This window comes from Cololabis saira, chromosome 10 (assembly GCF_033807715.1).
Source record: "Cololabis saira isolate AMF1-May2022 chromosome 10, fColSai1.1, whole genome shotgun sequence".
Taxonomy (NCBI): Eukaryota; Metazoa; Chordata; class Actinopteri; order Beloniformes; family Belonidae; genus Cololabis; species Cololabis saira.
This window is the reverse complement of record NC_084596.1, coordinates 33,391,179-33,405,648: the sequence shown is the minus strand read 5'-3', so window position 1 is coordinate 33,405,648 and position 14,470 is coordinate 33,391,179. Positions and strand designations below refer to the sequence as shown.

Here is a 14,470-nt window from a genome sequence, read left to right as displayed (position 1 = left end):
CTTGGTTACATAGACGCTCTTCTTATGCCGGTTTGTTAGATGTTGTGTGCTTGTCATTAAATAAATATTACAGATCAAGCCGACCCTCACTTGTTTTGCAGCAACAAAGCAACTATATGGAGCCAGAAGAGTAAGAGTGGCGGCAGGGCTTCAGAATTTCCAAACGAATATGACGTTTTTTCATGGAGATAAAGAAAATAAATTTTCATCTACGTTTGAAGGTCACTAAGATGGATTAATAATGGCTTTTTGCTGAAAATAATGGAAGGAAATATTATCTTTCTTAAAAATAGACCCACAATTGACAAATACACTGACAATGTTGCCCAAAATAGAGCCTTGAGGAACTCCACAAGTTAGATGAGCTGTAGCAGAGGAACATTCACCAGCATCTACAGCAGAGGTCCTCTGTCAGGCCTCGCTTTAACCAATTTAAAACTGTTTGTTTTGGTTTTTATGTCATCACATTGGTCGAGTCTTGACAACAAAATATTAGTATCAGATGTTACAGATGGGTCTGAACAAAACCCATAAACCAGATGGCAGCATTTCCTGAGTCAACAGTGAAAAGGTCATCACAACCTCTTAAGAGGATTTCTATAGAGGATTTAAAACCAAGTTTGAACTTTTCACAAATGTCATGGTTGTGTGAGAAGGTCTGGGAGTTGATTAATGTCTATGACTATGTTGGAATTGTGAGTCGATAGTCACTTAAATCACTCGCATATCATCTCTCACATAATTTGCCTCCTTAGGAAACATGATCATAGAGAGAAACAAACAAACAGCAGATCCTGTGAAGAAGGTGGCATATTAACCAACCTCTTACAAATGCTTTTCATCCATTTACAGTTTTTGTACCGGGAAAACATTCATTTTTTTTTATTTTTTATGTCCAGTTGGTTTGTGAACTTAATTTTTTTTTAGGCATTGCAGGTAAAGTTTTGTCCCGAAATCCTCTGACATTTGCTAATTTTCTCTTTTCTTATATTGTATTAGTCTTAAAAAAATTCCCTTCTCCCATCACAGGATTGTTTGATATTGTTTAGACTGTGTCTTTTCCAACATTGTGTCTGTGTTTATGTGTTGTGTGACGCCTCCATAGTTCTTCTGTGTTACCCTTGAAGATTTTTGTCATTACTAGAGTGCCATGGCAGACTAAAGTCTAGATCTATGGCCATTCATCTTCGGCTCCACCGTGAGACATACTTGGCTGAAATGTTTACCCCGTACTTGTAACAATTAGCTCCTATGTCATCCTCTGGAAAAGGGCACCGCCCATTGTGATTTTTCACTTATCACCCACTTGGATCCAGGTGTGGTCTTCAGGCTTGTGTTTATGCTGTTGGAGGTGATGCTTGACGGCAGACATCGACACCACATCCAAACAAAAGGCCGCGGCTCTAGCCGCCTCTCCGCAGCAGGTTAATCATTAGGATTGTTTGCCAGAGTGAACGCTCTCTAATGTCCCACAAGCAGCACAGCGGCTCCAGTCTGAGTTGTCCCATCGCTCTGCTATTACTCTCACTTTTGCCCTTTCTCTTGGCTCCTCTCTTCTGTCGATGTGCTATTCGGGGATTATATGAACTGAAGTGGAGAGCACAGAAATGCCTTACACTCGATATTAGGAATGTGTGCCGTAAAGGTAGAAAATAATGGATAAATATTCCCTGGATGACAACAGTCACATCCAAGTAGTCCTTCTATGGTCTTTAACCATTACTACTAGTGCATATGGGTCAAATATGGGTGCAGCTGTAATGGAATTTGCACTTCAGGATGTTTTGAGACATGAGTTATAAGAACGGCAGGTCTAAAAATATTCAGGAGGAGAGGAATTGTGTAAAATATCTAACCTTGGAAACATGACTTCAGGAGAATGTGCCGCAGAACACGGCAGGTATGCATGCTATGGCTAAACATCCTCCTCTCTCACCCTGTGATCAGAGAGGTGCTTGCCACGCAGAGACAAGCTTAACATCGCACACTTAACCAGGAGAATGTGCTTGTTTGAAAATTACATTCCTCCCAGTACTTTTATGGGAGAGTTGTTGGATAACATACATGCCGTCCTAAATGCTCCGTACCAGCTTGGATAGTTGAAGATTTGGTCACTAAGAATCCAGTTTATTGGAAAGAAATTTCTTCTTTTTTTTCATCTTTATCATTTAAACTACTTATCTTTTTTTTGTCAATATGTTAATGTGAATATTTTCGATTAATCTGTGTCCTCTCCATTGTGTTTCTGTTCCCCCTTTGCAGAGAAAATAATTGACAGCATTTTAAGTGAAACTAAAAGTTACGGACTTGGAGAAAAACTAGACAGGTACTCTCACTCACTCACTGACACCAACAATAATGTTCTCTTTTGTCAATATGACTGACGTGTGGCCGTTCTTCCTCCCAGTCTGAGCTGTAAAAGATGCATCATCGTTGGCAACGGGGGAATCTTATTCAATAAGTCTCTGGGCTCCCGCATTGATGACTACGATGTTGTAGTGAGGTAAGACTATGCCATGGAAGACCTCTCCCATGAGGGGAAAACATGTTAAATAGAAAAAAAAGGAACAATCATTTTCTCTGAGTTTGGGTTGTCGAGGAAGCATTTCTGTAGACGGCTCACCGATCCACCTGTCAATCAGAACGTTTACATGCACTAAGAGAAAGTTGAATTGTTGCCTTAGTCTGACTGATATCGAAGTTTTAAAAGCCACGTATAAACTTTAGTCGGGCTGTAGTCGGAACTAAACTGAAGCTCTTGAAATCGAGCTTTTAGTGCCAGATAATGTGCTTCTAATTCAAGGTATTCCAGCACGTATACACAAACCACAGTTAGCCGAGCTAGTGACGGCCCCGGGACTCCCCCTTCCGGAAGTGATGAGACCGCAGAAGCGGGAATAACAGTCACAACGGGACTGTAGCAGCAGAAGAAGAGGAAGACTGTTGTGCATCTTACCTGCAACGCGATCAGGCTTAGTATGTACCAAATGTACAGAGCTGCTGCCCTGTACAGCGGTGGCGTCCATGTCTTTGCGTGTTGTTTTCTTCCTCCTATGTCATCTCCAAATCTGATATGTTTTGTTTACTTAAATGTTCTAACTAACCGGAAGAATACCAACGCAAAAGGGTGTGTAGGGCCACTTGGCGTCGAACGTTCTTCACTCAATAATTTGATTCTGTTCAATCCAATGTATACTTGGATTTCTCTGAAACTTCAGTTAAAGCCTCACCCCGATTATTGCCAATCGCTCGATTTAGATGTGCATGGAACCGTTCTGAATGTCTTGCTCCATCCTTCAACACTCATGAACATGACCCTGAGAAACTTAAACGGCTTCAAACACCTCCCAAACCCAGGAGGAAAAACAAACATTATCAACGGCCGACTATTGGCAACATTTGCATCAAAGTGAATCCTTACATAAAGTGTTAAAATAAACACATTTGAAGAGGCATTGGACAGTTAACATGTGACTTACTTAGCTGCAATTTCAGATTGCAATACGTAAACCACAGCATGTAAATGTTTTAGCTGCAGCCAAGCTCAATGTTGAGTGTGAATCCAGTGTTGCAGCAAAGACTGGTTTAGCTGGACACTGACAGCATGAATCCTGCAGAGTCCGCCCAGCTTACCGTGCCGACTCTGCAGCACACAAGGGTCAACCGTCACAGATAAACGACAGCTATGGCATCCTGTTATTACGGACGTCATAATTTCATCTCAACCATGTAATCAGGCTCCGTCTGGATTACACTGAAATTATAAGTTACAAGCAGAAACACTACAATATAATATATAAGAATTGATGTGCCAGAAGTGCTCAATGGCCACATGTGTTTTGTGCAGGAACCGGACTAGATAAACAAGGAACTATTCCCTGAATCTTCTGCCAGTAACAGAAACAGGCACATGATGTGTGTTGTTGTACCTTCAGTAACTGTGACCGACTTGTAAACTGAGCCAGACTTCACTTTGTAGTCAAGACTTACTTTTCCACCTGCTGCTACTGCATTTTATTTGTAACATGTTTGTTTAACTCAGTTTTTTTACAAAGAACAAAGGATTTTAAATCGTTTTTTCAATGTATTATTTTCTCCTGAAACCCTGCTAGAACCTCTCCAGGTTTGCAGCTCTTTCATTGCCATTTTAAGATATTGGAAACTGTAAATTTCAAGTTGGAAATGATCTAATTTCTTATCTTTCTGCCTGAATTATAGGCTAACTTAATATTAATATGTCTGGTCATAGTTGTGTGTCAGTCCACAATGTTTGAGCATTTGTTGTTATGACAAAACATTTTTGGATCCGATGAGTAAATTAAGGTAATATGACATTTCTTATCAGGGTCCATTTATTTTGTTCCTATAACAGTTATTATACGGTTATGTTATGAAATCTGCCATCTGGCAGGTCTCATTGACTTGCTTTAACAGAAAGAAAATGAATCTACCCATACGTGAAGTGTGAATAGTTCTGTGCCGTGGGATTTTATTTTAAGTTCCTTTCTTGTGTTGGCAGGTTGAACGAAGCCCCAATAAAGGGCTACTTCAAAGATGTAGGAACCAAAACCACCTTGAGGATTACGTATCCAGAGGGAGCGTTCCAGAAACCTGAAAATTATGAAAAAGACTCGCTGTTTGTCTTTTCTGCTTTCAAACAACTTGATTTCAAGTGGCTGAGGCATATGGTCTTCAAAGAAAAGCTGGTAAGGAGATGTTGCAGTTATTCCTGGGAAATAAAAATGTATAATCTTTACGCTTAATACACAAACAAATCCCTGAAATGAACCCAGAAATGTTTCTTATGGGTATACTGTAAATGTATAAACTGGTCCAGTTTGTCTGGTTCACTCGGTAATGATAATCCATTACTGGGTAAAATATTTTGTGTTTAAAATGAAAGTAGTTGTATTAAAAGGTAAATACTACTGTTTTTAAAATATATTTTAGACTGGTATTTGTGAATGTTTTATCATATTTTACATTATTTACCATTCCAAGACTCAATTTCTCTTTTACACAGCGCAAAAGTATAGGTAATGTCACTTAAGTCACTGTGATGAAAACATTTAAACGAAAATAACTAACATTTTTATCTGGTGGGAGTACTGTAGTCAAAGCAGAAAAACCTGGTCTGATCTCACAAAACGTGGTTGGGGGAGTTTTTTTGCAGCTGCCTGGAATGTGCAAGGTATTTGTTTCTCTGGTGGGATGTTAACAAGTGGGTGGAGTTTGGGTTGAGATCTGTGTCATCAAAAGGACCTGCTACATCAAAATACTATCCAGATATTATGTCGAGTGATTTCTGAGTCCATCCAAAGCATTCTGGGTGTTCATCTGAGGAATTTAACCGGCAGCAACAATTCAACGCATTAATGACATGTTTAAACATCAGCATTTTTGAAATTCAACAGATAAGGATTAAAAACTCATCTTTAAGCAAACCTCTGTTTACACCCTGACTGCACTGGAGATCCAGGCATCACCGATGCAAACACATCCCAGAGTCTGTCAGGTCTCTGTTGGTTGGTTCTCTCTCTATCCACCTGATTTCCCTGCCATCCCTGGACTAAATATAGAACAAGCCCAAAGTCCACGTGGTCTTTCTTCCCTTTGTTTTTGGACCAGTGGCTGTACTCATTGTGGTGTTTTAATCTGGCTGCTCTGGATGGTCCACTGGCAGTTTGGGATAAACTTCTGCTAGAGGTGGTTTTAATATCTTTTTATAATACTGATGAGCATATTTATGTCTGAAGTAAAGGTGCAACTAACAAAAACATCAACAGTGAGGCATTGTCTTCCTTTGTATCTGCTGAGAACTGCTTATGCGCAAAAGCGTTCAGCCACTATCATCAGAGCGATGCATCTTCCTCAGATCCTATCTCTGCTGAGAGTTGCACATGCACAATAGAGGGACATCAGAATTCCCAACATGCAACACTCTAGAATGTAAACATCTGCATTTTGGCAGTAAAGCTGAAGCGGGCGAGAAGGACGTTTCTGCGCCGGTAAACGGTAGAAACGATGCCCGATAGCTGTTGTGCCCCGGGATGCCAGAATATTAGAATAAGTGGAACAAGTAAAGCTTTTTATCTGATTCGTAAAGATCGAGAGAGGCGAGATGAACAGGTTTATGCTATAAAACGCCCGACCAAGACAGCTGACACATGAGAGAAGCTCTCACCAAATCCAGCTGTGCAGTTGTCGTGTGCTGCAAGTACAACGCCATCCTTTTCTGACAGCTATCCATGCATTCATATCAGGGTCATTTAGTGTTTGTGAATGACTCACCTAAAAAGATAAATGAATAAAGGTACCTGCATTACTATTTATCATAGCTTAAATTTATCATAGCTTAAATTAATTAATGAGGTGGTGGCTTTAAAATGTTAATTTTAATTCACACAGTAAATACAGTCTAATTAATCTGGGGAAAATCCACAGTGACATTTGATTCTAATGAACATGCCGATGACGTCAGCCCGCACTGACTGTGTTGGGGCTGTGCCTTTATTTAGAACCAAAGCTGCTATTTAAAGTACAAAGCTGAATGTTGTTCACAAATCCAGGGCATAATGTCCATTTATGTGCCTCAAGGCTTTTGTAATTTTTAAGAGAACCCCCGAAATAAGGTGAAGGAAAGTTGATCAGGTATTCGTAGATGTCGGGGTTTTGGAGCTCTGGCAGCTCTGTTGCGGTTTTGATGCCAAAAAGTATTCCCAGATCTTGGTGAGGGTCAGTAATATTGAGTCTTTCAAGTTTAGCAACATAGTTTTCTTTATCTTTTGGGATTAAATGCGCGGAAAACTGGGACGCTCTGAAGTTCGTCATTACACCGTGACTTTTGACTTGCAGGAGCAGTTCTCTTTCCTTCCAAAATGTAAACAAAAGTACAGCGCAAGTTAAACAATATAGCCGGGGCCGATGCATCTGGCAGCAAAGTTAATTAAAAGATGTATTTGAGAGTTAGATAAGAGCCATTTAATAATGATGAGATTCATAATCCAATAGTCGACTAATTGTTTCAACAGCCGATGACTAATCGACTATCAGAATAGTCGTTAGTTGCAGCTAACCTGAAGTAATCACAAGTTTATGAGAATTGAGTCATAAAAATAAAAGTTACAAGTTCAAGTTACAACTGTCAATTTATTCTTTATACTGACAATTTCCAGTTTTAGCTGTCTGCACTGTCATTTAAATGTAATAATCAATCTGACAACCGTCTGTGTCATATATTGTTGCTGATTGACCTCAGAAGGACGAATACTTCAATACTTTCCTCGTCAGAAAAGCCAAACTCATCTTTAACTCGTTTGGTGCAGGATGCTTGGGTGTAATCAGGAAACTCAAGATTGGCAAACGTTTTATACTTTTTCAGACATGTGTCATTGAGAGACCAGCTGCCATCTGGAATTGTTACAAGGTGACATTTGTAAAAACAGCCACGACAGAGAAAATGAGGATTTATGCAATAAAGGAAAGGACAATAGATTTATGGACAATACGTTCTGGTTCCAGCTCACCTCCCCGTGTCCTGTCCGTCCATTTATCAGGGGATAGATAGGACACGGGGAGGTGAGCTGAAACCGAGTAATGGTGTGAATGGGGATTAAAAGATCAGAGGAAAAGGATAAAGAGAAATGAGGTAACAGGATAATAGGTGGGAAAAGAAAATGAGGAGTGGAAGTGAAATTTGGGAAAATAGCTTGCTTGGCTAGGTGATGGCTCCTTCAGCACTTGATGGTGCCCAGATTTTCTGGTGTGTCAGATGGAGAGGACAGTGGGAATGGCTGCCTGGGATAATTGATCTGGCCTCCGGCGTCAGACTTCGCCTCTTTCTGAACCGATGAAGTGGCTTAAAATGATGGACTGGTTTTACAACAAAGCTCAAGGAAAAATGTCCTGAAAATTAAAAAACGTGCATGACACGTCCTTAACTCTAATCCCTAAATACCTAAGAGAAACATTTTTAAGTAAATTTGAAAGTGTTATTGTGCCGTAGTTATAAAATATGTTATGATTGAATGATTACACCATTAGAGAAAAGACCCCTGGCAACTAAAACAAGGGGAAGAAAAGTATGATAACTGTAACTGTATGTTAACTGCAGCTTGGCAGAGTTTATGGTGATAATTGAAGGAAATGAAAGCATGCAGGGAAGAGTGCTCTGGTGCCAGAAGAACCCATTAGAAACACTTAACAACAAGCAATTGATCTTGCATTAGCTTTGACTGGCAGGAGAGGTTTTTCTTTTTCCTCCAGGCGTTTGCAGTTGAATCATACTTCTTGCAGATGTGCTCCTCTCGCCACTCTGCGCTCTGTGATTGTTCTACACCTTTATGCGGTGGCATCTGTCTCCTCAGTTACCGCAAGAGGTTTCACAAGTCACTTTCTTCCTTTTCATTCTTGGAGGTTCAGCCGTAGTTTGTACGATGTCAAATTAAATCTATTTTGCAGGTACACAGGGTTAATGTTGTTTATCCTCATGAGGGGCAGTCACATGTAGCTGGGATCAATATGCAGTTCTTTCAGTAATGGTGTACCGTTGCAGATGTATAAATGGAGAATGATTGACTCGCATTTCCTAAGTTCACCCTGCTTAGGTGAGCCTCCTGTAGACCAGCGGCTCGGTTCTGCGGAGCGTCGTCTGTGGTTCAGTCAGCCATAGCAGGGTGCAGGCATGCAAGAAGATCTTACTGTTAGCTTTTGAACCAGGACCACACAGTTTAGCAGTGTGCAAAAGTCTACTAGCCTTGTTAGAGATGAGCCCTGCTCAGCCACTGAATCATTTTGATGATTTGTCAAGCAAGTTAGCAATGTAAAACACAAGATATTGCTATTTCATTTCTCCTCCAATGAGTGAAAATGGTATTTAAGAAAATTGTTTAAAAACTATAAACCTGCATTTTACATTTTGACGTAGTGCAAATATTATGGATGTGATTAAAGAGGTTGTAGTTGATGCAGAAGAGTTTCTAGTGGATTTTCAGTCTTGGCAGCAACACGACCAGGAGGTTGGTCCTGTTAGAGGACTGGTATCCTGTCTTCTTTATGCCTCACTTTAGCTCAGCAAAGACAAATGAAGTGGAAAAAAACCAGACAGTTATTGTATCTGTATCTATGTGTCCTCTAGGAACTTGGGGAACTCTTTCCAAACGGAGTGACTCATAGTTTGTTTGTTTAAAAAAAAAAAAAGATGTATATAAGATAGACTATGTTTCAAACAATAAAAAAGGAAAAGATCACAATCTTGTGCAGCAAGAGATATCCCAACCTTAGGATTATGCAGCAGGACATCCTCAAGGTCTTTAGCTTTTTATTTTTTGTGGATCTTTGGGAGAAACATGAGCAGCTGGAAATTTTTCAATTTCAGCTTTTATGTCTGTTGGTCATGCGGGGCATTTCTTTGTGTAATTTGTACTCTTCCAGCTGGAAGGGTAGAACAACCTTATCCCTTGCTTTCAGCATTATTAAAGCAAGTGTATTTTGTTGTTGTTGTAAATCCTGACACATTAGCATGTGGTAGACGGCTGTGCAGCTGCAAGTGACGCATCTATTTTGTGGACAGCATACTCGAGTCGTGGATTTTCACTTGCCTTGACTGACTTGGAAGTTTTAACAGAATACAGTTTAGAGAAGAAATTTCCCAATCATCCGCCACAAACAAACACGGATACGTTCCTGCTCAGTAATACACACACCCCCACACACACAGATGCATAAACTTTCACGGATAATTCACACTAATGCCAGATTTGCGAACTTTGTTCTCGATCATTTATCTCTGTAGTCTGCGAGATGCGCGATCACAGCGGCGCAGCATCAAAAGGCTTTAAACTCAATCCGTCATTATCTCATTTGTGTATGATTACACTGCGATTCATCCTTGTCATTCCTCTCCACAGGCTTGATCCCACATTTAGCAGCCTCATTTGATTGCCATGTAACATGCCGTTTACAGATGTCCTTAACATGCTCTCCACAACTGTTGATATCATATTTACCCCCGAGTCTAATTTTGATTTGACCCTCATTTACAGCACACACACACACACACACACACACACACACACACACACACACACACACACACACACACACACACACACACACACACGCTCTCACACTTGTTTGTAAATGTGTGTGTTTTGGGGTTGTTTTTTTTTGTTTTCTTTTATTAAACAGAACCAGTGAAGGATATACAGCCGGAGGTAAACACAGGGTTTGAAGGTGGAGTGTCGGTGTTCTGTCTCCCCCGTATGTTTACAGGAGCGTTTTCCTCGCTCGCTACACAGCGGGAGGAGAAATGATGAATGGAGACAATTTGCGGAAGAGAGTATCTCTGCGTGAAGTAGAAGTACAGGTTTCTTACTTAATAGCCACCAAAATGCCAGATTTTTAAAAACACGGCACATCTCGAGGACAGCGCCAGATATAGCCCGAGGAATTACTAAAATAGCCAGTACCTATTTTCAAAAGAACTTTGTTCTGGTAGATGTGCTGGCCTCATTTTTCAGTTTACAGACCTGTCAGTTTATGATGAGTCTCATCACCGAGGGTGTACTGTAGTCTTCCGTACGTGTCTTTTTAAAGCCCAAACATCTGCGGAGAAGCCCTAAGCAGCATGCATCCATGCAGTCATAAACATTTACATACTTGTAAACATGGATTTTGAACACAAGCCTCACATGGCATCTGGATGTCACTGATTACCATGGTGGTTATACTTCCAAAATGAGTTATTTACCAATTTTGCTGCAGTTAACACTCAGAAGATAAACTAGGTTCTTTTAACTGGTGCGCCATGATGTTTGCAGTTAGGTAATCAAGTTTGACATGAGCATTAACTTGTTCCTGGAAAGACTCTTATTTATTTATTTTTTAAATTTTGGATAGCAGAGGGTCTTTTTAAATGTTTAGGGTTTCACCCTTCATCATTTCCTAGAAATTAGTATCCTTTTCAGACAGACAGCTGACGCCTCTTGTGTAGCTCTAAGGTGGGCTGTCTAAATAATAATAATAATAATGATAATAATATTACATACGTTTTATATAGCGCTTTTTCTAGGTACCCAAAGACGCTTTACAAAAACACAAAGGAAACAAAAGGACACAAATGGACAATAAATTCAGTACATACATGGATATAAACACATACAGATACTCAAACGGGGGAAAAAGATTTGTTGGGTGATGTTGATGTTTTGAAAGACAGCAGTGAGTTACGGATGGCGAGGGGGATGGAGTTCCAGAGGGTAGGGGCGGCAATCGCAAAGGCTCGGTCCCCTATGGTGCTGTAGTTGCTCCTGGTGATGGGGGTGAGGGTGTCGGCATCAGTGGAGCGTGTTCGGTGAGGGTGAATGGGGCAATAGACGAGATTTGTCAGGTATGAAGGGGCAAGGTTGTTTAGGGCTTGTAGCTGGTGAGGAGGATCTTGAAATGTATGCGTTGTTTTATGGGAAAGCAGTGAAGTTGAAGGAGGATGGCCGTGACATGTTCTCTGGTGGGGGTGAGCAATTGAGCTGCAGAGTTTTGAACATATTGCAGTTTTTAAAGAACAGTGGAGGGGAGGCCATACAGGATGCTATTGCAGTAGTCAAGTCTGAAGGGGAAGAAGGCATGAATTAGTGTTTCAGCGACTGAGAAGGAGAGAGTGGGTTGAAGGCATGCTATGTTCCGGAGGTGGAAGAAGGATGTTTTGGTGACGTGGTTTATGTGTGACTTGAAGGGGAGTGCAGGGTTCATGTACATGCCAAGGTTTCTGACCAGGGAGGAGGGAGTGACAGAGTGACCATCGATGCAGAGTGAGAGGTTCTGGGAGGTGGGGGAGGTGGATTTTGGGCCAAATATTAAAATTTCAGTTTTATTGCTGTTGAGTTTGAGGAAGTTGTGCTTCATCCAGGTTTTTATGTCGGCGAGGCAGTTGGTGAGGGTGGAAAGAAAAGCTGGAGTGATGGTTTTGGTGGTGATGTAGAGTTGAGTGTCGTCAGCATAGCAGTGAAAGTGAAGTCCATGGCAGATAATGTGACCAAGTGGGAGCATGAAGAGGATGGGGCTAAGCACTGAGCCTTGGGGGACTCCGTGTGAGACCGGGGCGGTGTGGGATTGGTGATTGTTTATTTGGATATAATGAGATCTTTCAGACAGCTATGAGCTTAAATGCACCTGAAAAGTTTAGAACTTGCAAGGTTCAGAGCCTGGGACGCAACGCCTGGATTCTGAAACAAGGCGGCAGTTAGTGTGTTGTGACCAGAGGGCATGGTGATGCAAACAACGATACAGTCGATGTACAACACATAGGAGTACATCAGTCCATCAGAGCATTCACAAAAAAAAAACGCAGTAAACCTGGAAACGAATGGAATGACAATAAGATATATTCTTTCGCAATTAAATTGTTGACACGCTCCACAAAAGAGGTGTCTACATAAGCAAGCTAACTGAAGAAATGAAAAATCTAATCTTTTCATTTTAATAATACTTGATTAATCACTGAAGGAAGTTACATATTAACATCAAAATCACTTAAACAATTTCATCACTGAATTTCCAGATTAGAGAGCTGGACATATGTTGATATATTGGAAAAAAATATTTCAGGGATTATTTAAAGGAGCTTGAGGCAGGATTTATGAAAAAAAATGTGTATACGTTTTAAGTTTTCTAGTAATAATGTCAGATGAAGCGTTCCAAACCCAAAAGAATGAGCCCTCTAGCGTATCTCTCCATTGCCTTGAACAGGCTGTGTGCTGCAAAATGTGCTGCAATTGTGAACGGAATTTCCTGCGCTGTCCTGCGGATGTGACGTCACATGACGCTGCATGCACGTTCTCCCCGTTCTCCCCGTTCTCCCGTGCCGGCTTCACTGTTGGCTGCAGTACCCCCGACGGCCGTCGTGGCGAAGGGTGGCGCTAATGAGTCTCATTTCTTAAAAGGAGCCTCATGCTCCTTTAAGCAGCTCCACCATTTAGTCCAAAATGTAACTTTAGATATTGATTTCCTGTTGAGAGAGTATGGGGGGGGTGTTGGATAATCTGGATAGGAGAGGTCACGGACCAAGAAACATGTGACCTCACTGGGGGCAGAGTTGTGTGCCAAGGGACACGTTTGTGAGAGAAAGAGAGCTCGGTAACCAGTTGTTCAGGATTTCACCTTTCTTGCTAACTCCAATTGCATGCTGCACACCTGACCTTTTAACACTGTCCTCCCGTCAACGGAGCGCTTGTGTAAACTCACAACGCCAACCTTTCAAGACCTCCAGACAGCCTGACCTGATTGTTGGATGTTTGGAGCTGCTGCTTTTTGCATCTAAATGCCTTCAACTCGGCTTTCCTGCATCAAATCCATCTCATTTAGGTCTTCAACTCAATAAACATCGACAAAAACCACATCCTCTCCCTGTGGTGTGCAGGACTAAAGAAGCCAAATGCAGCCAACCTGTATGATAGCTGCCTACCAAGGAAGGAAGAACATTGTATGCACTCCCTACATGTTATTTTTCTGGAGTAATACTTAAAAAGGTTCCTAACTATAGAAAACAGATCTATACTTCTGGTGTCTGGTGACTTGATTGTTTAGCTCTACTACATGGGGTCAGCATGAACCTGAATTTGTTTGCATTAGTTTACAAAAAAGGCCCATAAAGACACCTATAGTTACCAGCATATGCGAAACATGTTGTTCTTCCCAGCCTGCCATATTAAACTCCCATTCAGTGCTTCTACAGTTTACACTTACTCTCAAAGGAGCTATTAAATGACCCAAATGCTCCGTTCAACACAGAGAAACAATTTGGTTTAAAGGTGAGTCAGATTTCACAGGCTTGTGCTTCGAGCCCCAATGAAACCAAATCATGCCAAAACCATAAAAGAGAAACTAAACCGCTGTTTATTTAGGCACATTTCACATTTGTTTTCAGGAAGTGCGTCTGAGATGCATCTAATTTTATGCAACATGAAAGGGACAAATATTATTTCTATACCTTGTCTAGTTTACCAATTTTGTAACTTTGTTTTGTTTTACATATTCGTTCCTCTTGTCATTGCATTTATAGTTCAGTTTCATTACATTACATTAGACTTTAATGATCCCCAAAGGGAAATTTAATGCTTCAGTTTCATACTTCAGTCCACATCACTTTTTCCATCTGTTTGATCTCTGCTTCTGTTGCTTTAGAGTCGGTCCTCTTTTCACCTTGTGCCATTGTCTGCATCTAATCCTTAGCTTTAGGCCCCTTTTATTAAACGGTTCAATTTTTCTGCAGCTGTGAAATCACAAGAGAAATAAACTATACCTTTGCCAAGCTTCAGCTCTTGTTTCCAACACGGGAAGATAATCTGGTCAGGAGCAGAGGACTCTAATGCACGCTACAGTCCAAACAAAGCCAACAACTCCAAAAGGCAAGCCGAGTGGCTTTGTACACAGGAAGTCCACTTGTAATCACCTTGTACAAAATTAAAAGCCTTTA

At 40.9% G+C, this 14,470-nt stretch overlaps 1 protein-coding gene across 5 annotated transcripts in view; it reads left to right on the top strand.

The window, feature by feature from the left end:
* Positions 1 to 14,470, top strand: part of st3gal3b (ST3 beta-galactoside alpha-2,3-sialyltransferase 3b) — a 53,578-nt gene that overhangs the window by 28,146 nt on the left and 10,962 nt on the right. For all 5 annotated transcript variants that reach the window (XM_061732636.1, XM_061732634.1, XM_061732637.1 and 2 more), the window contains 3 exons: positions 2,263 to 2,326; positions 2,408 to 2,503; positions 4,520 to 4,706. In XM_061732636.1, coding sequence (XP_061588620.1) covers positions 2,263 to 2,326; positions 2,408 to 2,503; positions 4,520 to 4,706 — 347 coding nt within the window. The remainder of the gene's footprint in view (positions 1 to 2,262; positions 2,327 to 2,407; positions 2,504 to 4,519; positions 4,707 to 14,470) is intronic.